This window comes from Aquarana catesbeiana, linkage group LG09 (assembly GCF_042186555.1).
Source record: "Aquarana catesbeiana isolate 2022-GZ linkage group LG09, ASM4218655v1, whole genome shotgun sequence".
Lineage (NCBI taxonomy): Eukaryota > Metazoa > Chordata > Amphibia > Anura > Ranidae > Aquarana > Aquarana catesbeiana.
In genome coordinates this window covers 196,460,283-196,484,904 of record NC_133332.1, presented here as the reverse complement: position 1 = coordinate 196,484,904, position 24,622 = coordinate 196,460,283, and the positions used below count along the sequence as shown (strand labels likewise).

The following is a 24,622-nucleotide window of genomic DNA, read 5'->3' as shown; positions in this document are numbered from 1 at the left end:
TTTCCCATATCGTTTGAACGTCTCCTCCCTAGATTACCTTGGCATCAAGCTAACTCCTCATTACTTTTTGCCGCCAATTACTATCCCCTACTACGATCACTGGCGCCCAGCATAAGCCTGCTTAGGCAAACGTCTTAGGGCGCCAGGGTGAGGGGATGGTAAAATCTGAATTCCCCAGCCACTCGCTCAGAATTCAGATTTTTAAAATCTGAATTTATTTTTTAAATACCCATCTATGGGAGGGAAGAGGGGGTTGTGAAATCCAAATCCCTAGCCGCTTGCTGGGAATTCAGATTTTTAAAATGCCTGTCTTCCAATGATCCCTTTTATTTTCCTCCTGCAGCAGCTGCAGGCCAGCTTCTCCTCCTCTTCTTCCCACCAGCATACAGCTGCTGAAGTGGGGGAAAATCCAGGGGATCAGTTCCAGTAAATGGCTCCCCCACTGTCCCTCCTGTCCTTGTTCTTCTTTTTTTCTGCTTATCAAAAAATTTAAAAATAAAAACTACTGATACCATCCATTATCCTACTGACACTGTCCACTGCCCTACTGACTGACAGCGTCTACTGCCTGACTGACACCGTCTACTGCCCTACTGACTGACACCATCCACTGCCCTACTGACTAACACCATCCACTTTTGAGGTAGGCTAAGTTTGTATTTTCACAGTGACATTTGTTATATTATATCTTTCTAATTATTTCTTACTATTTAGTTAGGCCTGGCTAGTTAATTTCTTAAAAAAATGGCGCTGAACTCCAGTGATCTTTGATTTGTTTAATGTTGTTCGGGTAGATTTCCACCTCTCAAAGGTTGCCTACCCTTGGAACGTTTTCTAAACCTGTAGATAATGAGGTAGAGCAGAGCCAGCACAAAATAGAAAAACCTTATGGATCCATTGTTAACTAAGAAACGGTTTAATTTGAATTGATAGGTAAATAATTCAAACTCCTTGCGAAACATTTCTGTATGCATAAGCAGCTTAAGTGGCCTAATTTATTGCAAAATAATTTTCCCCTTATAAGCTATGAGGCACTCGCCACTGGGATTATGTTCAGTTGTGACACTGTAACCTTTGTGACAGTATGAACAATGATGCAGTATGTCAAGATTGTGCTGAAAAATATGTATTTTCTTTTTGTTTTACTGTAATCCCCAAAATGTTTTGATCAGTGACAGGACCAGAGCTGTGATTTCTTATACCGATATGATGACAGAGACTGATGCTGTGGCATCCAAACATAAATCAGATGTTTCAGATTTGGTAGTGAGATCATATAACATTTAACCCTATTTGACGAAGTGTCTTAAATATGGTTTCAGGTCAATCTGTAATGTCAAAAACAAACAGCGCCCATAAGATTCATACTTTGCAAGATTGGATGGGGTAGCACTGCAGTGAGGCAATATAGAATGAAGTAATTCTTTCCATTAGACACTTTTAAGAGGAGAACACAAACTGGTGCATTGCTGAAAACATGTTGAGAGTGGAAGTCTTTCACAGTGCCCAGGTGACTCTTTTATGTGGGCCATAAACCAGTCATTTTTTTCATTCAGCCATGAAAGAAAATTACTCCATCCACACACTTGATGAACTATTGCATTCTGACAGCTGAGACATTTTCCCGCCATCAGAATACACTCAGGACCACTGACTATACCTGGCAGCACTGATTCAGAGAATTATTTCCAACAGGCAGGTTGTACACAAGTTAATCGACAGGGAGGAGAAGCAAGGAGCGCCGGTAGGTGACCAAGAAGCAGAGGATTGGGGCTGCTCTGTGCAAAACCATTGCACAGAGCAGGTAAGTATAGCATGTTTGTTATTTTAAAAAAAAACCTCTAGTATCACTTTAAAAAAGCTTTTTGTAATGTTTCTGGAGGAAGAGCACAGAGACTTTTCACATGATTTTCTCTCCATAACTGTAATGATGGGGCTTGTAACCAGGGAGTACACTGCCCTATGTTTAGATTTAGGGCCATATGAAAATAAGAACTTTGAGGGGTATAGGGAATTAGTGATCATGACAGCTACCCGGACAATATGTATGCCGGGATTAAGATATCTGAGAGACTCAGAAAGCAGTCTTTGTACCCTAAATACATTTTAATCCGGATTGCAAAAAAAACAAAACAATAAATGCAGATATTTATTTGTGAAAACAAATCAATACATGTACTTTAAAGGAAACTAGTAAAAGGACCTGAATTTGACCTGCCTTTATATCTGCTGACAAGGAACATGAGGAAAAAATGTCATCATTAGCCTGCTGATGTTCTTTCTCTCTCTACTTACAGGATGGAGGCAAGGACCTACCTAAAGCCTAGTACACACAGGCTGAATGTCTGGCGGCATTGGCCAGTTTATAGGAAACCAGCCGACATTCAGCCCGTGTGTACTGCAGCTGGTTCGACAGAAGCTGGTGGAAAGGGGCATGACCTATAATGGTCTGCTGACCGGCTCCCAATCAGCACTTTCAGCCAAAGGCTGAGAGTGCTCACTGGAGTGTTCTAGCGGGGGGCCTTCCCCCTGTCAGAACACAATAGCACAGCAGGGGTGATCGCTGTACTAACATTACGTTGAATAGTTAGTACAGCGGCTCCTCCTGAGCTTTATTTTTTTTTTTTTTGTTCAGTCCTGCTGGGTTGAACAAAACAAAAACTAGTAGTGTGTACCATACTTAATTGTGTTGCTTAACTGCAGCAGAGAAAAGTTAGTTAACTAACCTTTCTGTACGTCGCTCATGTCTGGCTGCACATAAATACAGACCCTTTAGCTGGTAAGCCAACTCCAAGGTGTGCATTTTGAGTGTATGTATTGCAATTTGCCTGCAATCCTATTTAAAGGGCTTGTAGTTTAAATGACCCCATTGTCAGTGATCTACTAAGCATCACCTGGAGCATTCATAAGACACATATAGTAGACACTCAATTTACTACATGACCTGAATGCACACTTTAGGTCTTGATTGGGCTGTAATTTTAAGGGAAAATTATTGTTATTGCAGAACATTTCTTTAATGGACAACTGCTAGGCTGTGTACCATAGATTTTGTCAGATACCTGCATCTACTATAAATTGGGTAACAAGCTAAACATGATAATGGCAAGGTTGTCTCAATAGCATTTGTTGTAAACATTTTGGTGTACACAATAATCATTGTACTATTGGTACTAGTATTGTTGTCATAGTATAATTGTTTAATTCAACTATTAGGGTTAGGGTATTAGGTTGAGTGTAACAGTGAGGTTTCAAACCACGCTTTTAAGGGTGTCGTTTTTGCCTAGATTTAAGGTTAAGAGTTAAGTCTAAAGTTTAGTTGCAAGTGTGAACTTTGGGAGAATGACAGATTGTTTTTTGGCAGTTTTTTAAAACGTGATAAAGTAGTATTTTTAGTGTAATCAAATAAATGGTGCTGAATCTGTCTCAATTAAAAGATTTAGGCTGGGTTCACACCTATGCGATATGGATGCGTGTTCACATATCTCCGTATCCGCTGCAGAGCGGCTTGCACAGGAGTGCTGTACATCTTTGGCTCCGTTTCATGGCTGAATTCAGGCAAAAATTCAGCCCTGATTCGTCCCTGAAATGGAGAACAGGGACTCACCGGACCCTATTGTTTTATTTTTTTTTGCACTTAATGGCTATTACATTACCTGTGATGAAGAAATAGTAATATGTACCTTTACATGCAGTTTGTTAAAGTTTTTCCATGGTAATGATGATTCTCAGTATCCAGGATACTTCCAGTGCAGACAGAGAAAAAAAAAACAGATAAACAGTCGCCCAGCAGAGCTTATTGCTGCTCAAACCACATGTTCAGTGCTTGGCTTATCTTCCTCCAGTGCTGGTCACAGTTATTGCCAGGGGACCCTTGTTATGCATACTGATAGAGCCTTCAGATCTCTTTTGAACTGCCTGTCTGCATACTGTGTACAAAATGAATTTTATACACAGTAACTGAATCAGTGCCATCTGTGAAATGGGTATTTACGCTCCAAGCGGAGGATATTTTTTGCATTTTATGGGAAAAATAGAATACAAAATAGAGCATTTCTTCAGATGAGCCAGTATGTCTGAAATATGATTAGGAGATAGACAGCCCAGGAATCAAGCTTCTTTGGATTTCAGTATCGATGGCTTTTCTATGATGAGGGTCAGTGTTGAGATTGACAGGACATGCCACTGTGCTGTACGTACTAAGCTCAGCAGTGCTCTATTCCAGTATATACCACCTATGTGGATGTTTTCTAGATGTCACTTGCCACAGTAGTGTAGAAATAATTACAATGCCTTTGGTTTAACGTGCATGTTTATATGTTTGCATATGTGCCTGCATACTCATGAGTGTTAGAATAATAAAACCAGGGAATATTTATGGCAGATCCAGACCAATAGGTCTATCTGGTGTTTTCCAGTGTAATCACTTAGGGGTTTATTTACTAAAACTGGAGCATGCAAAATCAGGCTAATTTCTGCATAGAGACCAATCAGCTTCTAACCTCAGCTTGTTCAATTAAAGCTGAGTTCCACCCAAAAGTGGAACTTCCGCTTTAAGACCTCCTTCCTGGCTCCTGTTTGTGAAACTGAGCTTTTGGGGAGATGGGGGGAGCAGGTATCTGATTTTGACAGGTACCTGCTCCCACTTCTGTTCCGGTTGCCTTAGGCGTTCAGAAGCGGAAATTCTCCTTCCCAAAGTCTTCTGGTGCACATGACAGGTCCTAGAAGACTTCGGGACCAGTCACAGCACCGTTCACCCATGCGCAGTGGGCACCCAGCTGTGAACCCACAAACTGTCACAGCCGGATGCCCATAGTAGAGATACTGGCGCCGCTGAGGGAAGACACGGGGAGAACACGGCTGCGGTGAGTGCACAACTGGATCTTGGGACAGGTGAGTGTGTGTTTAATAAAAATCAGCAGCTACAGTTTTTGTAGCTGCTGACTTTTAATAAACAAAAATTGACTGGAACTCTGCTTTAAGCTTTGGCAATAAAACCTGGAAGCTGATTGTATGCAGAAGTGAGCCTGATTTTTCACTCTCCAACTTTAGTAAATAAAACCCTAATGGTCTAAGCTACCAAAGGACACCAAATGGCATCAGTGAAAAATATTTTTATGACCATGCACACTTAGATCAACCAAAACAAGTATGTTTGTAGGTAAGGGAAAGAGAGAGGAAGAAAAGAAAGACAATATCACATTTTATCTTGCGGGGGGGAATATTAAATGTGGCTGAAAAAAACGATAACACACCCAATCACTATTTCCCTAACAATAGTCAAAAAAAAAGATTTTTGGTACCAATAGACGCAGTGATCCCAACATGATCTGGCCAATACTATCTAGAACAGGTTAAGCATTTCTCTATGGACCTAATGGGGTTCTTGGACATTAGATAATTAATGTCTGATAACTTATTTTGACAGGATTTTAAAGAATATAGTAACGCAACACTTCATATTCCTGATATGTGCCTGCTGTACTATGTACTCCTACTGTACTATGTACTTGCCTGAAAAAGTATCCTGTTCTTGTTGTATTGCTTCCTTTGTGTGATGTGTGTATTGTTTCCTTTGTGTGGTGTTGCTGCCAGTCCCCCTACTCTCCTATTTCAAACTGACCATGCTAGGCATGAGTGCACAACATGGTGAGTTTTCTTGCTATGCTGGGAACTAAAAAAGGAAAAAAATGTATCTGTACACAGAAAAGTGTTGCCTTTCATTTCTATTTTAAACTGAATGGGTTGTTTTACAAGGTAAAGGTTCACATATACTTTAATGTTTCTTTTTCTGTGGGGCACTGTGGAGTATACTGCTGCATCTCTGGACAAGTGATCAAAAACTGTGTTTTATAATTTTCTCCAACGGCCAAACATCCTCTTCTTAAAACTCATGATATTACTTATGGCTTATAGACATATAAGTAAGTGTATGGAGTGGCAACAATGGAAAGAATCTCTAATTGCATTGGGTTGTCTTAGACACTACAACCAGTCTTATGTTTGTGCAATTCATTTTATGATTACCTCAATTGGATGTTTCTTTCAAGTATGGCTCTTTTAGTAACATGCTTTCTTTTTACATTTAATATTTTCTTATCGAATCTCCTTATATTGCTACTTTTCCACTATAATAAATCTAATATATTTTTACTGACTATGACTACCCCCCTTTTTCCTTTTTATTTCTTAAAGCTGTACATTTTATGATCCTCATATACTAATCTGTAGAGGACACACTGGCAGAGTAATTGCTGCTAGCTTTGTAGTATCTATATGCTAAACAGCTGCACAGGCTAATTAGAGCAATGGGTTATGTTCCAAACGTCTGTTGCTGCAGACATTTGGTCAATAGAACATCAGAATAAGAACATTATGAGTTAACTAAAAGTGATTTATTTTAATTGATTCTCAATCATTTTTATTCTGGTGAAAATTGTGTGAAATAAAAAAAAAGACACCAGATTATTGTCTTGTTGCCTCATTTACATTTGTTCCGCCATGCAGTCAGGGATAATGGTCCGTGTTATGCTATACTACATTTAAATCAAGTACTTTATAACTGCAGTATCCTGTTATTCTTAAGATATATCTCTTTGATATGCTGCAATAGGATAAATACTGTATATAAAGCATTGGTACCGACAGAGTTCATGGTGTACCTGGCAAGAAAGCATGCTTGGGTGTGACACAATTGCAATGGGCTTTAGCCTGTGGTCACACCAGGTAGGATTTAAAGTGGTGCGATTTAAAGCCCAACTTCAAGAACGATTTAGCCCAGGTTCACATTAATATGATTTGGCATACGATTTGACATGTCAACTCGCATGCCAAATCGGCGGATATTGCCAGCAATAGCACCGTCTGAATTGGTGCGAAGCCGCACCAATTCCAAAAGTAGTTTCTGTACTACTTTTGGCAACTTTGGGTGCGATTTCAATTGACATCTGTGCAGGAACCCACACAGAAGTCTCTGAAATCACCCCCCGAAGTCGGACTGAGATGCGGCTGACATTCAGCTCAACTCGCATGATTTCAATCTCGCAGCAGTGTGAACCTAGGCTAAATACTGCTTCAGCGCTACTTCTATGAGATTTGTAATGATTTGATCTTCAGTGCTACTTCAGTGAGAGGGGCTGTCCATGTCAAAGGGAGGAACAGTGATGTTATGAACAAAAGTTTAACTAGCAATGGGTTAATATTTACCTGTATTCAGGCTCAAGTAGTGCTGATATAGACACAGGTATGATTTGCAGCACGATTTACATTATAGTCTATGGCAGTGAAATTGTGCTGAAGTCCTGAAAAAATTTTACATGAACTACTTTTTAAATTGCACTACTTAAAATTGTACCTATTAAGACACTGCCATAGAAACACATTAGGTACTACTTCAGGTACGATTTGTAAATCGCATGTTGTAATTGAAGATGTATCGGTGTGAGCAGAGGCTTAAAGGAGGCCCATGTTATTTTTCTTAAGATAGACCCACATCACTCTACGTGCAAAACCTTTGGTAAAGATGATTATAAACAAAACACGTGGATATAATATTTTTTTTACTTTGATTCTTGTACAGTATTGTTAGTTTTAATCGCAATTTCTAATTGGCCTTGAGAATTGATGTACAGAGCTTGACTTAATAAACGTTATGACCATCTCACCTTAATCTGCTGGCCATTACTTTGTGAATTACCAGCATATGTGTCCTTTGCTACCTTGATTTTGATATATGATGCAAGCTTTACAATTCTAACTTCCTCATTGCTATATGTGCTCCTTAATACGGGAAATTGATTTATAGAGACACAGTTAATTGAAAAAAAGCCTTGATTTATTTTAACTTATCTTGGTTTCCCAAAGGTGTTGAAGGATGCAGGATGCCAATACTCCGTGCTCATCAAGCAACCAGAAGATCACTCCTAAAGACCCAGAGATAAGGAGGGAATGCACTGTTCAAGGTGAAATATGTTATATATATAATTTGTCTAATATCATATGTTCAATAGTTTGCATACAATATCCCACTTTGCTGTGCTTTCATGAGGAACCTCAGTCAAGACAAACATCATTAGTAAACTTATACATTTATTCATAACATAGAATTACTTTTAAAATTACATAAATACTTAGAAAATTACACAATAAATAGATAATGAGGTTAATGACAGTTTGATTTTTATTTGAATGTAGTCAAGGTTATGCATTGGTTCTGAGCAGATAAGTTGATTTGCACTGAATGGCATGCAGGTGTAAATTGGTTTTCTAATGGATAAACCTATGTACATTGAGCAGGGTTTTCTATAAGTTGAAACAATTGTTTTTTCTAGTTTGGGATAAAGCAGTAAAAGATAATTTTTTTTTCCCCAACTGGCAGCATGATCTAGTCTCATCTTTTGCCTCTCAGCTTTAGTATATGCTGAAACTGTTACTCCAGCGCTCCCAAGATACACTGATGGCAAAAAAAGTATACACGATCATTTACTATGTGCTTCTGTTCACCATATGCAGCCAAGAGAGTAGGAGACAACATGGAAGACTTTCGATCCTCAGATAGTGTAATGTGTTGCATGGAAAGTTTAAAATTGCAGATAAATATTGGCTCAGGAGGCATCTGAGACACAAATGGCACTGCTTATCTTAGTATTTTCACCCATTGTTCATGAATAAATGACCTTTTGACAAATACCAGCTCAACTAGAGCACTAAGTTGTTTCAGTTTTCTGTAGCTGACATGCATAAATTGTTTTTAGCAGCAGTCTCCAACCATTGGCTTGGGAACCACAGGTAGATCTTAGGTTCCTTTGATGTCGCTCTTACTCTCTACGTGAAAGCTCAGTACCTATCTGTCTGCTTCATTATGGTTTCCCACAGGCTGTTTTTTTTAACATTTGTAGAAGTTATTTTAACTTATTTCTAAAAACTGTAGAAAATAATTAGGGCAACTGAAAATGGTTGAGCGCACACAGTTTCCAAAAGAATAAACCATTAAACCTGATTGGTCACTATATTGGTCACACTTTTGTTATTTTTTTTTTTCTCTTGCATTTTTTTTTTTTTTTTTTTATAAATAAGTCCCTTTAATGTTGCTCACCACCAATTATGGTACTCAAATGTGGCAGATAAAGCTTGTGGAATTTTGCTATTTTATTTTATGGTTGCAAAAATGCAATATTTGCTTTTGCATGATAAAATTTATGACACACAGGGTTACATTTTTCAATGTGCACTGGCATAAACCATAACCCTCTCCATTCCAGTTATCTAGGAATAAAACTCACCCACACAAAGCCTTCATAATATATCACCTTTGACATTATCCACATATGCCTGGGTAATCTAAAATTGTCTAGATAATGATGACACCATCCACATTTATGAAATTACCTTTAACTAATTTGTTTCAGATAAATAAATACATCTACTTAGAACAGAGAGTGGTCACTGTTTACAGCTGCAGTCAAGCATAGTAAATGATTTTAGCGTGTAAGGGCAGGGTGGTGGGCTGTAAGAAATACATCATTAGACTAGCTAATGCATAAATAGATGGCTTGTCACTGCACACAAATAAGGGGTATTTCTCCTTTAATATACTCCTGCAATTTAGCTGCACATTTAGTCAATTCCACACCATTTCACTGTCATTAGTTTACTAAACTATACATGTGACAGATAATTTAACATTACCCTTAAAACCATTTATTTGTTGGCCTTCATTTGGGGTTTAGTCTAGAACCAAAAATGGCATTTAGCCTGTCAAAGTGAATTAGGGCAAGATAAATAACTGGTTGTGTGACTTTTTGTAGAACCTTTGAGCAGTGGTATATACCTGTATATGTGTGAGTATATATATATTTATATTTCAGTTGTGATAGGGCACCTAAGCACATATACCTGTTTTTTTTTTTTTTGCTCACTAACAAGAGTTATAGGCTTGTAAAGCTATGGAGAAGTAGCGTGTACTAATGTACTACTGCTGCTTGCTACAACTATACACATACAATGTTCAGACTTCATTATTGATTTTTATCACTGGATAACTGGTGAGTGGCTCAGCTTGTCACATGCTAAAAGGTTTCAAGGACAAACCTGGTTTGTTTCCTGGCTGTTGAGATCTCGCTTCCTGACTGTTGAGAACATATTTTCTTTTCCAGGCAACTCCATAAAGGAATGAAGACTGCATGTGCATTATATATGTTGTGTTGTATGAGCAGCCATGCTGTCAATTTTTCCTATCATTGGTGACACAAAGGTTCCAAGGATAAAATCTTAAAGTGATAGTATTAACTGTAGCAGAATAAAAACATAGGATTATAGAAATGCTAGTAAACATCAACCTATTTACAGTTCATATTGTCGTAGACAGTTCATGCTCCAACTCTTCTGTCTATGGTTACATCACATGGTTAAAGCCCATTGGATTAAACAGTCCATTAGGAAAAGTGAAAGTGCTGATGATTATATGCGTTCTGGGATGAAGGGAGACTTGGTTATCCTCTCTGTCTCCTTTTTCACTTCTGCTACTAGATGAGCCCACATGTACATGGTGGTGGCCAAGCAAGGCATTGAATTATAGTAATTCAATTTACAGTTCTGCACCAACCCAGTAGTATAGTATACCTACTTTGCCCCCCCTCCAAATCCTCTAAACCTAGTGAAAGCTAATAAGGTTTTTTTTTTTTTACAAAGACTAAACAAGAGTTCATGTTTTTATCTACCTAATACACCTACAACTTTCAACTTGTTTTAATCCAGTTAAAAAGTATTTCAAGTCTTCTCAATTAAATTGATATTGGCTTGCAATATACCCAGTAGATTCTTTGTACAGACTATAAATTCCCAAGCAATGTAAAGTCAGTTTCAAAGAGTCTCAAACACATGAAAACAGTTGAGAAACAATAAGAAACGGGCATCCACTTTATTCAGGAAAGTAGAAAGTAAAAAAAGAAAAATCATTTGAGTAATAATTGTAATAAAATATTTGCATAGACATCAGAGAAGACTGCACCAATTGTCCGTAAACATTGTACAGAACTGTACCTTCTTTACATCTAGTGTATGCTAGTTTGACAAAATGGATTATAACTAGTGCTATAGTACTGAAAACAACTTTAGAACCTTAACTGGTAAAATAACTTAATTAATTATGACTAACAAACAATTTTGACATTGCAGTTTACATAAACATTATTTTGACCTTCGGTATGTTTGACGACCAGATCTTTGCCACATCTTGCTGTATATGTGTGGCCATGACAGAAAGATATAGCTATTTGTTGACAAAATCAAACATCCGTATAATGCAATTTGTGATAGAATGAATCCACCAATGATCATGTATTTGGGATAATTGAACACTGTATAATCATATCTACCATACTGGAGCTGGTCGTTCCAGGCAGACTGGGAAGGATCACCTAAAATGTTCTAATTATGATTATTATGAGAGATTTGATAATTCCAAGTTCCTAGTGTGCACATCTTCTAAGTATTCCATGCCTGGGAACTTCCCATTTATGTCTATAACACAGTAAAAGAAAGTTATGAGTTATAACTGTTTATCTCTTGTCAGCAGAAATTAATAGAATGATGGATGAAAAATTAAACCTAACTGATTACTGGTGTTCTATGGCCTGCTATAGTTTGTGCTTTATGCACAGCAAGGTTGTCATGCAGCTGAGGTAAAAAAATATTTCCCTTTCATTCATTGACAGACCCAGCTTCTTTTTCTTGACTATCTATAGCACCACTTACAGGAGTAAGACACTAGACAGAAAAGAAACTCAGCACCACCTATGGGCAGTCCCTAGCTGACATAAACCCCTCTCTGCTTATAGGCAAACTAATTATTTCTGCCTAGTGTTTAGGAGTAAGGACCTAGTTCCCTGCTGGGACCTGTGGTTCCATTTTTTTTTCCTGGGATTTTTTCCTGCATAGATCTTCAGTTAACAGATGGGCTGGGCGACACGCTGGGTAATCTAGAGCCATTGGTCACCCCAGTCTGGCCAGTGAGAACATGCAGACCTTTAGCTATGCGCTGGGTCGACTGCAACTGCCCCACTTGGGACCAGGTCAGCCAGTGAGTTAAACATCTTGTGGAGATGCATATGACTGGGCTCCTGATGTCTGTGTCACAGTGCTACCCTAGCTGACAGCCTCCCCATTTAAGTGGGAGTTGGAACTGTCTATGGAGTATCACCCGGTTACTTCATGGGAACGGTAAGTAGTGCCCCCCCTCCCTTCCGGGCATGTTGTGGGGCGCGGGTCCTCCTATGGATGGTCAGCGCCACAGCATTCTCCTCCTCCCATCCTTGCTCTCTGTTGCTGTTAGGTTATCTCCTGGGCTCCCCTCTCTCCTATTCCCCTCCCCCCCTTTTCATTCATCTGTGGCAGGGCACTGTGTGCTGTGCTGGGGCGTTTCTCTGGGAGGACTGCAGATGCTAATGTTTCCATCTCAATCTGTGGCACATGGCAGGAGCTTTGTCTGTTCCTGGGGGGTTGCAATGCCATTTGCATATTTTGCCCCTGTTGTGGTTACAGGTGGTACTCCATGTGCTTGGCGCAGCGGGTGCCATATTCCTCGGGTTGCAGCAGCATTTTTCTGGGGGCCTGGCAGCCTTTTGAACATTCCTTCCAATAGTGGCCATTTTCTTGTAGCCCACCGGCGGTCAGCTTGCAGTAGTCTGTCCCACTTGGATGCTTAAGCTTCAAGGGCAGGTGTGTGGCAGGCATTTTCGTGGCTCTTCTCCAGTGGCTTGAACGGCAGTGAGTCCTGAGAGGTATTGCTCCTCTCTGATGGCCTTGTGCCTGGTGGTAACTTCGCATCTGGTGAGCTTCCCTGGCAGTGCCTTCTTGGTGGGTTTCCTCCCTTCATGGAGTCTCAGGATCACACCTCCCTACCTGATCCCCTACTAGAGACGGCAGGTTCCTCAGGGTTTCTGTTCCCCAAAGCCTGCAACATTCAAAATTAGGGACGGACAGCACGGTAATTGCGTTTCCAGGAACATCTCAATGACACTAGGACCAATAAATCCACTAATGTGGCCAGACACTATAACAATTTACATGGAGGTGATACTGACTTGATGTCTGTCCAGGTTGTGGAAAGGGTCAAATTATCTACCAGAGGTGGGGTCTTGTTTCGTCTTTTATGCAAGAGGGAGGTTTTTTGACCTTCCACTTGCATACTAGAATTCCGAGTGGTTTAAAGTTTGAGTGGAATGTTTCCCACTTTTATGAATGACTTCACATCTCCTTTTATCACCCCTATTTATTCATTGTGTTTTTGCATTTAAGCCAATAATATTTGTCCCCCCCCCCCTTTTTTTTTCATTCTTTGTGGTGGATTGGAGTGAGTACCTATGTTGTCATTTAGGGTTTTTGACACATAATTTACATTATTTAACCTATTTACTATTGTATCATTAATAGGATAGTTAAGTGTAATTATGGAGTGCCCTTTTTTAACATATATACTTACCTAGGATAAAAATAGGGATTTTCTCTGTCACATATGAATTAAGATAAGTATTTATATTCGTTCTTGATCGGATTTTTCATTGTGCAGCTATGGGCATTTCCTATTTTTGGAGCATTTTTGATGTGTCTTTTACATGGTTATTAGTTCTTATCATTTACAACTACCATATATATGCTTGCTCTATGGATCCACTCATAGCTTTTTATGTCTTCGGTCCTAGCTTTTTATGTCCTGTGTGAGGACATTTGGGAGTGAGAGCGGGTATTGCCAGCCCTATCCCCGCATGTCTCCCCACATTTGCTCAGAGCACCTTGTACATATTTAAAAACTTAATTTTGATTTATAATACATGTCAGTTTGAATCTGGCTGACAGTAAGGTGGAATCAGTCACCAGCAAGATGTTTGCTGTTACCAGTTCGGCTCTATGGCTGCTTTTGGCTACAGACACTCACCAAATGGACTACAGCCTGGGTGAGAAGCAAGTACCTCTGGCTTACATGGAATTGACGGCTCAGTATGTCCAAGGTTTCAAATACGTGTGTGACGTATCCTTGGATGTGGCCCCTTTGCTTTCCAAGCTCTCCGTCGCATCGGCAATGCTTCAGCGTGTGCTGTAGCTCAAGTGTTGGTCTGCAGACCAGACATCAAAAAAGGCTCTTTTCCGTGGTGACCAACCTTTATCAGGGGGATTTCCAAGCCTCTAAAGACATTGAGGATGTGTACTTGTACATTGTTATTTGTGCTGGTCACCAACGTATCCTACGCTTTGTAGTAGGAGTTTGTGACGCTGCCCTTAGGTCTCACATCCACTCCTCGGGTCTATACCAAGGTGCTGACTCCAGTTCTGGCCTTAACAATTCATACTATACAAGAGTTCAAGTGGTTCCTGAACATCCAGAAGTCTGCTCTGACCTCGACTAGGAAGCTCAAATTACTGGGTCTAACTCTCGATTCGGTGCAGGCCAACGCATTCCTTCCAATGGACAAGCTCCAGAACCATCAGTCTGCGGTTCGACTACTGCTGTCCAACAGGTTGTCCTCCTTCTACTCTTGCATGCAGGTTCTCAGCCCAAGGGTTGTAGTATATTGTAAGTTTAATTTTATATATATATATCTACATATATATATATAGCCCCCCCTGATTTCCAGGGGCCTGGTGGTGACCCCCAGACACAGGTAGGGCTGACATTCTTCCTCAGGGTACAGGCTACTAGGCATAGTGGGTGATGTACAAGATAGAAAAATGGGCGCCAGTCACTTTTATGCATGAGCAAAGAGAAGTCTATTTCTCAGAAACAGGAACATGTGGGAGAGAGGGGATGGGGCACAGGACACCCTTAGTCAAAAATAGTAACGATTAGCAGACAGGCAGAATCCTTAGACAAAAAGGTGAGATGAGGCTGACAGCAGTACAGGAAAATAGCATTAAAGCTGAACCAGCACATCTGTACTTTGTAGAGTATGCTGTTTCCTATAGTAACTGAACTTTACTCACAGCATCATACAGAATTCTCTTGGATAAGTTCTCTCTTGAAGCTCTCCCATCCACCTCATGGGTCCCACGGTCCATGAAGAGTCACCTCTGGTACTTCTCTAGAACTCCATCCCTCTCAGCAATGTTTCCAGGTGTTGAGCAGACTCTCCTCTGTAAAATCTTGATCACCTGGATAGGCCTCAGGCTTCAGGCCTAGCAGCCAGGAGCTGTTCCGCACACACCCACCCAGACCTCAGTCTGGGTGCAGAAGACCTAGACCACCTGACTCTCTCCAAATAAATACATTCTCCCAGCATTCATAGCGGCCAGTCTGATTGGCTGAGAAAGTTATGTTAATTCATAACCTGACTTCACTGTAGCTCATCATACTAATGCCAGAGGTGACAGTGCCACCTACTGACAAAAAGGGAGAAGCCACAGCTGAAACAGGATTAGGAGGAAGCCCATTTGATCCATAAAAACTACAAATTAGCCAGGCTAGCTACCACCCAGCATAGCTAAACTTACCTTTAGCCATCAGGCTGTCCTCTTTCTACTCTTGCATGCAGGTTCTGAGCCTAAGGGTTGTAGTATATTGTACGTTTAATTTTTTTATATATAATAATAAAATATATATTTTACTACAAGGTGTCTTCATTTGAGGTGATCCCGTAAGCAGCATTCCACACGAGGGCCCTGCAGAAGGAAACATTGAGTATTGATGATTTGGTGGCTTTGGTCTCCTGGCCTTCAAGAGGGGAAGTCGAATCTTCCTTTACATTGGACAGTGCTCACGATGGATGCCAGCCTGTCCGGCTGGGGGGGAGTTCTGAGGTCGAGCTTGGCCCAGGGTCGCTGGATACCAGAGGAAACTTGACTGCTCTGTGTCACAGTCTAGACTGCAGATTTCTGTTTGTGAAATTCTTACCTCCTTGCTACAGTGGTTTTGCTAGATCTATGATTCGATTCACGTGTGCTGCTGGCTTCTCTGTTCACCTATGGATGTCGCCTGCTCTACTGTGGATTTATATCATTTTCCCCTCTATCACTTCCTGGGTCACCTCCCAGTCTACCTCCCTTATATAGACAGACTCAGTGCAGCTGTATATAGTCTTATACCCTTCCTGATTAAAGTCAAGTCACGTTTTTATGACACACAGTGTTTGGGTCTATTTGCATGGCTTCCATGAGGCCTTGTGAGCATCTGAGCGCGGTGGAACGGAAGAATGCGGCACATAAGGTAATGTAACTAGTCAATAATAAAGGTGATAGCTAGTAATAGAGGTGAAGGAAGACAGAGGGCCCTTCACAGGTTGTCTGAGCAACTTCTTGGAGCTCCTGTTTGCCTGTTGTTAGCGCTTCGTATATTCAGTGTCTGACTTCCGTGTACAAACCCCGGCTTAGTCTTTCATTTGCGCTTGTCTTCAGCTTGCTACAAGTCCATCCCCATCATCAGGGGCAATGTTGAAGAGGCAGCCTAGGGCTTAGACTTAGTACCCTGGAGAACCCTAGGTTGGCATTCTACAAGGACTCACTGCCACTGAAACCTGACACTCTGGAAGTTTGGGCGATCAGGCTATGCCTGGAACAGTGGGCAGAGCTTCTTATTCTTCAGGATCCAGTTGTACAATACAACAGCGGTGGCCTATGTCAACCACCAAGGCAGGAGTGTGGCAGTGGAGCTGGAGGCTTCACGCATCCTCCGGTGGGTAGAATGTCATGTGACAGCTTTGTATGCTGTGCACATTCCAGACAAGGAAAAATGTCAGACTACCTCAGCCATCTGATGTTGGATCAAGGAGAGTGGTCTCTGGACCCGAACATGTTTCGTCAGGTTTGTCTGTGGTGGGGCACTCAGAATCTGGACCTTCTAGCTTCAACAGGAAAGGTGCCAAAGGGTTGTGGTAAGGCAGGGGATCCCTTGGCAGATGCAATAAATGCCTATGTAGGATAGAGGTCAAAGGGATTCCAGTCATTCTAGTGGCTCCAGATTTTGCTCCATCAATTCTATACTGCTCTTACCTTCCCTTCACAGCTGTATTTTACAGTTGGAAATGTGAGAGTATCAGAAGGCAGTGTTACTGTAGTGAGTTAGAAAATCAGCTGACTTTTAGAGGGTGAATGAAAAAGAAAAGGTCGCATTTCAGAACTGCTTGTAGGGCCGAGCTCAGACAGATGTTTTTCCTGAAAACAATGAAGGCACGAGCCCTGCTGAGACATTTAGGCACAGACTGTCATCAATAATTTCATCATTATAAAATTAAATTAGTCAGCCGTGTGACAGTGTTTAAACTATTGCAGACATTGTTTATGCCTAAACATTCAGTCATGTAATATGGTCTTAGCAGCGTTATTTAGGACTTTTGGTTTACATCAGTATGCATTTAAGTTTTTAGGATTCTTGATGCACCCCAAATCAGTTATATCTTTATTATGTGTATTTATTGTGCTCTCTTTTTTTATAATGACCTTCTCTCTCTGCTAACTCTTCACACATTGCTGGTCATGTGCTACTTTCTGTTCACGGAAGGCATTAATGTGTCAACTGTTAAATATCTTAGTTCCTAGTGGGACTAGTGGGACTAGTGGGACTAGGAATAAAAATTAGAGTTCAGGGCAAAACACTACCCGAGACTGTTAAATTTTACTAGTATTTATATTTCAGTTTATATATATATATATATATATATATATATATATATATATATATATATATATATATATATATATATATATATATACAACATATGATTTGCGCAGCAGAGACTGTTTTTTAAGCATTGCAGCAATGTCTGCTGTTTTAATGCACCTTTTCTGGTGCATGTGTGTATTTTACAGAACTATTGCACATTCACTATTAATTCTACACAATTCCTTTGTACAGTGAGGGTTGCAGTAGTTTGGTAAGCAGCTGGCATGTGTATACCAGTTTGTTTGAGAACTGAATCTCTTGAGGTAGTCCTGTTAGACTATGAACTAAATATCCATGCCTCAAGCAGATTGGAAAAAGTTTTATCGCAAATGGTCCTTTAGGTCTGTGACCTGGAATCATATTCAATTTGTCCTAGGTGTGCAGTGATTACCTATTGAGAACAGAGTGCACTGAACAATGGAGGAGTGACAAGCTGACTGCTGGGATGGAACTGCTGTGGAATGTGTGTGTACTTTTCTCCCCTTGAATTATTTTAAAGCCACTCTCGGTAAACACAATCAAAATGCTGTTTGGGTGTGTGGATGTCATGTTTGTTCTGACACCGTCTTTATTGCATCCTGGTTGTATGATGGAAATGAAGAGAGTCCTTTTGAAATATAAAGCAATAGCCCTGCCAGTAAATATACAAGATGGCATTTTTTGATTGATTGATGCAGACCCTGCTGATATCAAATACCTATGTGGTTTGAAAGTAAGTACATATATTTGAGAAACCATTTGCTTTTTGCTTCTTTTCTGTGCTTAGAGAAAGGCAAATGCTGTCAGTGCCTTGATGTACTTTCCATAAATTCATTAGGTAGAAAAACAACTATGTAAATGGCATCAAAGCACCAGATACAAGTATTTAAGCTTTATGATTTTTAACAGGTTTTTAGTACTAGAACTAGTTATTCTGTCAATCCAAGACGTTCTAATCTGTTATATTCAGCCTGATGGGGACAGGGACTTCAAAGATCGAGAAATTAGAACCCCAAAGCAAAAAAGAACAATGCATGGATTACCTGGCTAGTCCACATCAAATCAGATAGGAACAGTACAATGGCAGCCTGCGTGCCATTGCCAGTGGCGGAGCTGGAAAGCTGGTAAAACAGCTGGTAAAACCTGCAAATGGGACCTACAGTCTTGATGAAGAGGAAAAGAACATCAAAACTCATTGCCTGCTTCCCTGGACTTCCACCTTTACACAGTCTGCACCTCTTCTTTATAGCGGTACAGTCAGGAGACTATTTGAGACTGCTTCCCTGGAATACTCTGAAGCTGGTCCAATCTGCAGAAGTGACAGCCATTTTGGCATCCTCCCAGCCCCACAGCTGGCCAACTGGCCATGGCGTGCGAACTGCCACTGAATTGTTCTTATCTGGCCTGCTAGTGTGGTGCTAACATTAGATGTTCTAAATAAAAGTTAACATAAATAAACATGCCAAAAACTGAAGTAATCGGCTAATTATGATGGTACCACATCCATCTTAACCATCATCTACCAAAAAAACCCCCTGTACATATACAAACTTACTGGTACCAGAGAGGAACAACCACACAGAACTATAAAAATATATAAATGTTTATTACAAAATCTTAAAATTGTTCATAAAACCATTAGAACAGTCTTATATGCGATGATAGCCATATCAAATAACTTTAACTATAACGTTTCACATATATCCTGAGGAGGCTGGTATATGTGAAATGCGTCGATGTCTGGGATCTGTTGTTGTAATGGTTTTATGAACAATTTTAGGATTTTGTAATAAACATTTATATATTTTAATGGTTATGTGTGGCCGTTCCTCTCTGGTACCAGTAAAGTCCTATATGAATAGTTTTTTTTTTTCATAGATGAACATGAATAAACAGACAAATACATAATATGGATAAAGTATTCTGAACATCATATACTCCACTTTCTTTAAAGGATATCAACTTACCCTTCTCTTTCCAGCATTAACAGAGCAAGTACCTTTAAGCGGTAGTGTATTTAGGTTTTGTGCTGCCCTAGGCCTGACTAAACTCGTGTACCCCCTAATTTAAATATGACCCACCCCTTCTTGTCAAGGCCACACTCCTTTCTGTTTAAGACCTGCCCTGAAAATTTCGAGTGGGGACACTAGTTCTGAGGGCCTGGGAGGGGGGGGGGGCAATGGATTCCCCTAATTTGCATAGATTTCCTCTCACTTCCTGTTTGGCTATGGGGCAGGAAGTGAAGGAAAATCTCTGCAATGGGACAAGGATGGTAAAAAATAAACTGACAGGGGCTATAACCCTCCCTTACTCTATCCAAAATGAATCAAAAAGTGTTGCCTATAGTTCTACTTTAAGCAGAAATTTATAATAATTTTATGGAGAGGACTAAGAAGATACAACCATTCCAATGGCTCAGCAGAAAACATAGCACAGTGAGGAAGGTTTGTGGTCCAGGATGATAGGACAGTCAAAATTAGAAGCGGCACCCCCCCCCCACAGTTGCGGAATGCCGGTACTTGGAGCTCTTTCCTTGCTGCCCCCCTGCAAAGTGCTGCCCTAGGCCTGGGCCTTGTCGGCCTAGGCCAGAATACAGCGTTGACTTTAAGCAGATTTGGGATGCAATTAATATATTAATAGTACAGAGTGTTACCTTTTAAATTAAGGAGGTTTATATGAAAAAATAAATGTCAGAGATCATATATTGCTGCCTTATTAATAAAAAGGAATTACCTTAAAGTATATATTATCCCAACATTTCATATTCCTGATATGTGCCTGCTGCACCATCTACATGTATGAAAAAGTATCCTGTTCTCTTTGTATTGCTTCCTTTGTGTGAAATCCCTGGTGTTCCTGACAGTCACTTTGCTTTCCTATTAAAAATGGACTACACTAGGTATGAGAGCACAGCGTGGTCAGTTTTCTGGCTGTACTGGGAACTTAGCCTGCTCTCCTCCATTGATCAGACTTGTGTTGACATGCCCCCTGCATAGCCATTCACTTGGAAGGCAAGTGTGCTCCTCCACTAGCTCTCTGAGGTCCTTATGCAGCTGTGAACAGGAAGTATGTGATCACTTGTAAAATAAAAGAGAAAAAAAGGTTTTTTATAATGCTAATGTACACACTATTTTTTGCCTTTCATTTCTACTTTAAACTGAATGGGTTGTTCTACAAGGTGATTGTTCATGTATACTTTAAGTACTAAATAGAAATCAGTCTTTTTTTTCGTGTATGTGAAACGTTTTAATTTCTTGGCACAGTTTTCTTGTCTTTTAATGCATGCCAGGGCATTGACATGGCATCACAATATGCCGCTCGATGGCTCTCTCAGGGGTAGCTTAATGTGAACTAAATCTTGAATGTCTCTCAGACAATGAGTGATGCTTTATTTGCATGTGATATTACCCATGACCACCTGCAGCAATTCACTTTTCGCAAGGTCTGTGAAGGTAATTGATAACACTGAGCAAAGGGAAAATAAAACAATTAGAGGCGCTGTGGTAATCTAAATATAATTGAAAACACATGCTGGGATGAGACTGTCAGATACCTTTCTGATTGCAAGATCCTGATCCCTTTCGTGTGAGTGACACAAAGAGGTTATAATATTCAGAGTTTCTGTATAATATATTGTAGTGTTTGTTTTTTCTAGCGATCTTTTCAGATAGTCATGTCATACACAGAATTCTACAAATGCAGTGACAATTTTAAAGAAAAAGAAAAAACACACAAACATACAATAATACATTGAGGTTGATTTACTAAAGGTAAATAGGCTGTTCACTTTGCAAAGGAATTTTCCAGCAGCTTAGTAATTGAGGTAAAGCTCTGTAGACTTCCATCATACAGTCCTATGCAAGCAAACCGTTTTTTTTTAGGTTTTTCTTTTTTTACATGTGATTTGGTATTCTTTGCAAAGTGAATTTTCACTGAATTTACTATGCTAAGGAAAAATTCCTTGCAAAATTCCTTGCAAATCAGTCCCTCTTTCTATACTAGACTCTTTCTCCTGGTTGCTATTTTCCTTTTCTTTCACTGCCTCACTTTATTCTATCAATCAATCTCTATCTCTGGTCCCTTTTTCTCCTTACCTCCTAGTTTTCCTCCTATTTTTCTAGCACATCTCTCTCTCTCTCTCTCTCCCCAACGTCACAATTATTTGCCTTCCTCCCATTAGGTTCACTTTGTCTTTTCTGCACCCTCTCCATCAACTTCCCTCAGTCCATCTTCTTTTCTTTTTCTCTCTATATCCCGCTTTCTTGGGTATTTGATTAGAGAGCACATTCAAAGACAAGAGTTCTTCAGAAGCTGGGAACACTAGTACTTTAATATAAAATTATTAACACTGGGCACAGGGGGATCTGCTATTTACTACAGCCATGACAACAACCCTCCACTGGTTTTAGAGGTCCTCTTTATCATCAGTTGTGGGCATGGGCAGCTCCAAATCACTTAGGCAAGAGTCTAAGGAGTGCATGGTCTTTACCAAAGACTACTACAAGGGGTTTTGAATTGTACTGATATTTGGAGGTTGTGGGCCTTGGGTTTACTAAACTGGTAACAACCAATGAATTAACAAAGATAAACACAGTACCAATTACTTTTCAAAAATGTGAATTTCTGCAGAAAGAAATTGAGCTTCTGAATCAAATTTGCAACACACCCTATCCTGATCTATAATAATTTCAAGAAAGTAGAAGACTGCAAAACAACCATTATGTACCCTCTTTTTACATGTTTCGACTTCCACATGACCTAGCATTTTAGGTTAACATAATTGTAATTCAGATGATTGTACTTAAAGTGTTACTAAACCCACCAGTAAAATCGGTTTGTATATGAAATAAAGCATGCTTGTTATACTCACTGTGTTACCTAAGGGCTTAATCCTTTGCATTGTTTAAAAAGGCTGTTTGATCCGGTCTTCTCTGATCCTCCACTCCTTCCACTGACTCCTAATAATTTCCTGATAACATAGATTCTATGGAGTCAGGCTGCACATGCTCAGTTTGGTGTGTATTGCTAGAGAGGTTTTTGTTTTCTTGGGAGGATGCATGTGATCAGCACAGGACAAAGCAGCACTGTCCAGACAGAGGGTCAGGGGTCTTGTAGTCTCATAGCACAGTCAGAAAACTCCTACTACTGTTTCAACAAATTTTCATAATCATTCAAGCAGGAACATGGTATGTTGGTATGCGTAAGACTGTCAAGCAGGTCTAATGCCTATTGTGTGTGTGCCTATTATACAGTAATTCAGAGTTGTAAGAACTATTTTAACTCCTGTTCTGCCTGTCCCTGGTAAAGGGCAAGAGCCTAGAGTTTACTCTGATCTTTTCTAATTATAGTTCAACCTTGGGGCATGAAATCTTCAGATGTTATTGTGCGCATTCCAGCATCTGGGGGCTACATTATAATTTTCCAGTAGTTGATTGTCTGACAAGGATGTCCAATTCGTGTTGATAAAAGATGCCCCTACTGCCTCTGAAGTTGCAGCAGATACCTCAGACAAATGAACAAACTGACTGAACAAATCCAACCATAAAAACCTGGACTAACACAGGACTACTAGGCAATTTTGACTTTACTAAAGGGGGTTAAGGCATACATTGTAAAAGTTTTTCAGCGGCCACTAAACAGGAAGAGTACCAAGCATACAAGTCAAGTTCAGTGAAAGTGCACTACAAGAAAAAAATGCCCCTGTCTGTTCAGTGGTCCTGCTCCATATTTACATTCAGTTTAGCATGGTTGAGAGGATCCTGTCCACTGTTGCAAGTGCCATGTTCCATTTAAAAGCACCCTTATTTTCCTCTTCTGTGTAGAGGCTACTTAAACCTTTTATCTTGCACCTGTCCAATAGAAAATAGTTGTCCATTGAATCCATTGTCAGTCCTGGTGTTTTAGTTCTGCAGTTTTCCTAAGCTTTCCCATCCTAATCCATGTTCAATGAAGGCTAGAGATAGAGCAAAAATTCTGTTTTGTGACTCCCTTTCAAGCTTCCCTCACTTACCCTGGTAGTTTTCCCTTCTACTTCCTTCCACTTTTCTATACTACTTTTCCTTTGTTTCTCTTTCCCATATCCTTTTCTGCCTAGTACATTAGGCTTTTTCCTTTTCTGTAACACGCTTCTGTCTTTTACACAATTCTCTCTTTTACACTCTCTCTTTCTTTCTTATTATTGCCTTTACCAATCTTACTTTCTTTGCTACCTAACTAACATACTGTGTATGGGTAATGACAATAATTACAATTGTAATCCTGTGTAATGTTATCACCTGAGACCCATCCAATGTTCATTTTATTACTGTCATTTGAGTAAAATGAATCTTAAATTTGTTTGTGACAATGTTCCAGATTGCCTGTGTTGACACACATATAGAGAAAGTGCCTGCTGGTTCTAAGAGTAAATTTACACAGCTACATGAGTACAGAACTGCAGGTAACTCCTCCAGTCTTTTATACTGTATAATCACTGCACACATTGTCTTCTAATGATAAACAGCCATCGTTAACACAAAGAGAATTGATTGTCAAGTTCTTCTTGCCTTATTAGTGCAGCACACTCTATTTTTAAACACATAACTGTATTTTACTTAAATTATGTTCTACGGTATAGTGTTTTGGTATACCTGTATTTACTGCAGAAAAATGTATGTTTGTGTATTGTAGGTATAACCGTGCCTATGCCCGCAAACCTGCTTACCTTGGTAAAACAAGAGCTACATGTATGGCTCAGGAGTGACCTGCAGGATCTCTCTGTTTTTTTGCCCAAGTTTGGCTCACAGGAAGGCAAAAGATGGGAATGCCTACTGCTCTACTTGCAGCAAAATTGGGCAAAGTGTCTTGCAATTACAGCAAGTATGACAATAAATTAAAACATGCAGTGATAAAATTACCAAACCTAATGCCAACACTGCTCTTTTTTTTCAAATTCTTTATTTATATAAAGGCACAGCGCATCCTTTAGAGCAGAACAATACAGAATAGAAACAATAT

The 24,622-nt window shown here is 39.9% G+C and overlaps 1 protein-coding gene across 1 annotated transcript in view; it reads left to right on the top strand.

Annotated features, from left to right (window-relative positions):
- NEXMIF (neurite extension and migration factor) overlaps window positions 1-24,622 on the top strand; it is a 525,801-nt gene that overhangs the window by 419,783 nt on the left and 81,396 nt on the right. The window contains exon 4 of the mRNA XM_073599497.1: window positions 7,864-7,961. Within this exon, the coding sequence (XP_073455598.1) occupies window positions 7,948-7,961 (14 nt within the window). The 5' untranslated portion in view covers window positions 7,864-7,947. The remainder of the gene's footprint in view (window positions 1-7,863; window positions 7,962-24,622) is intronic.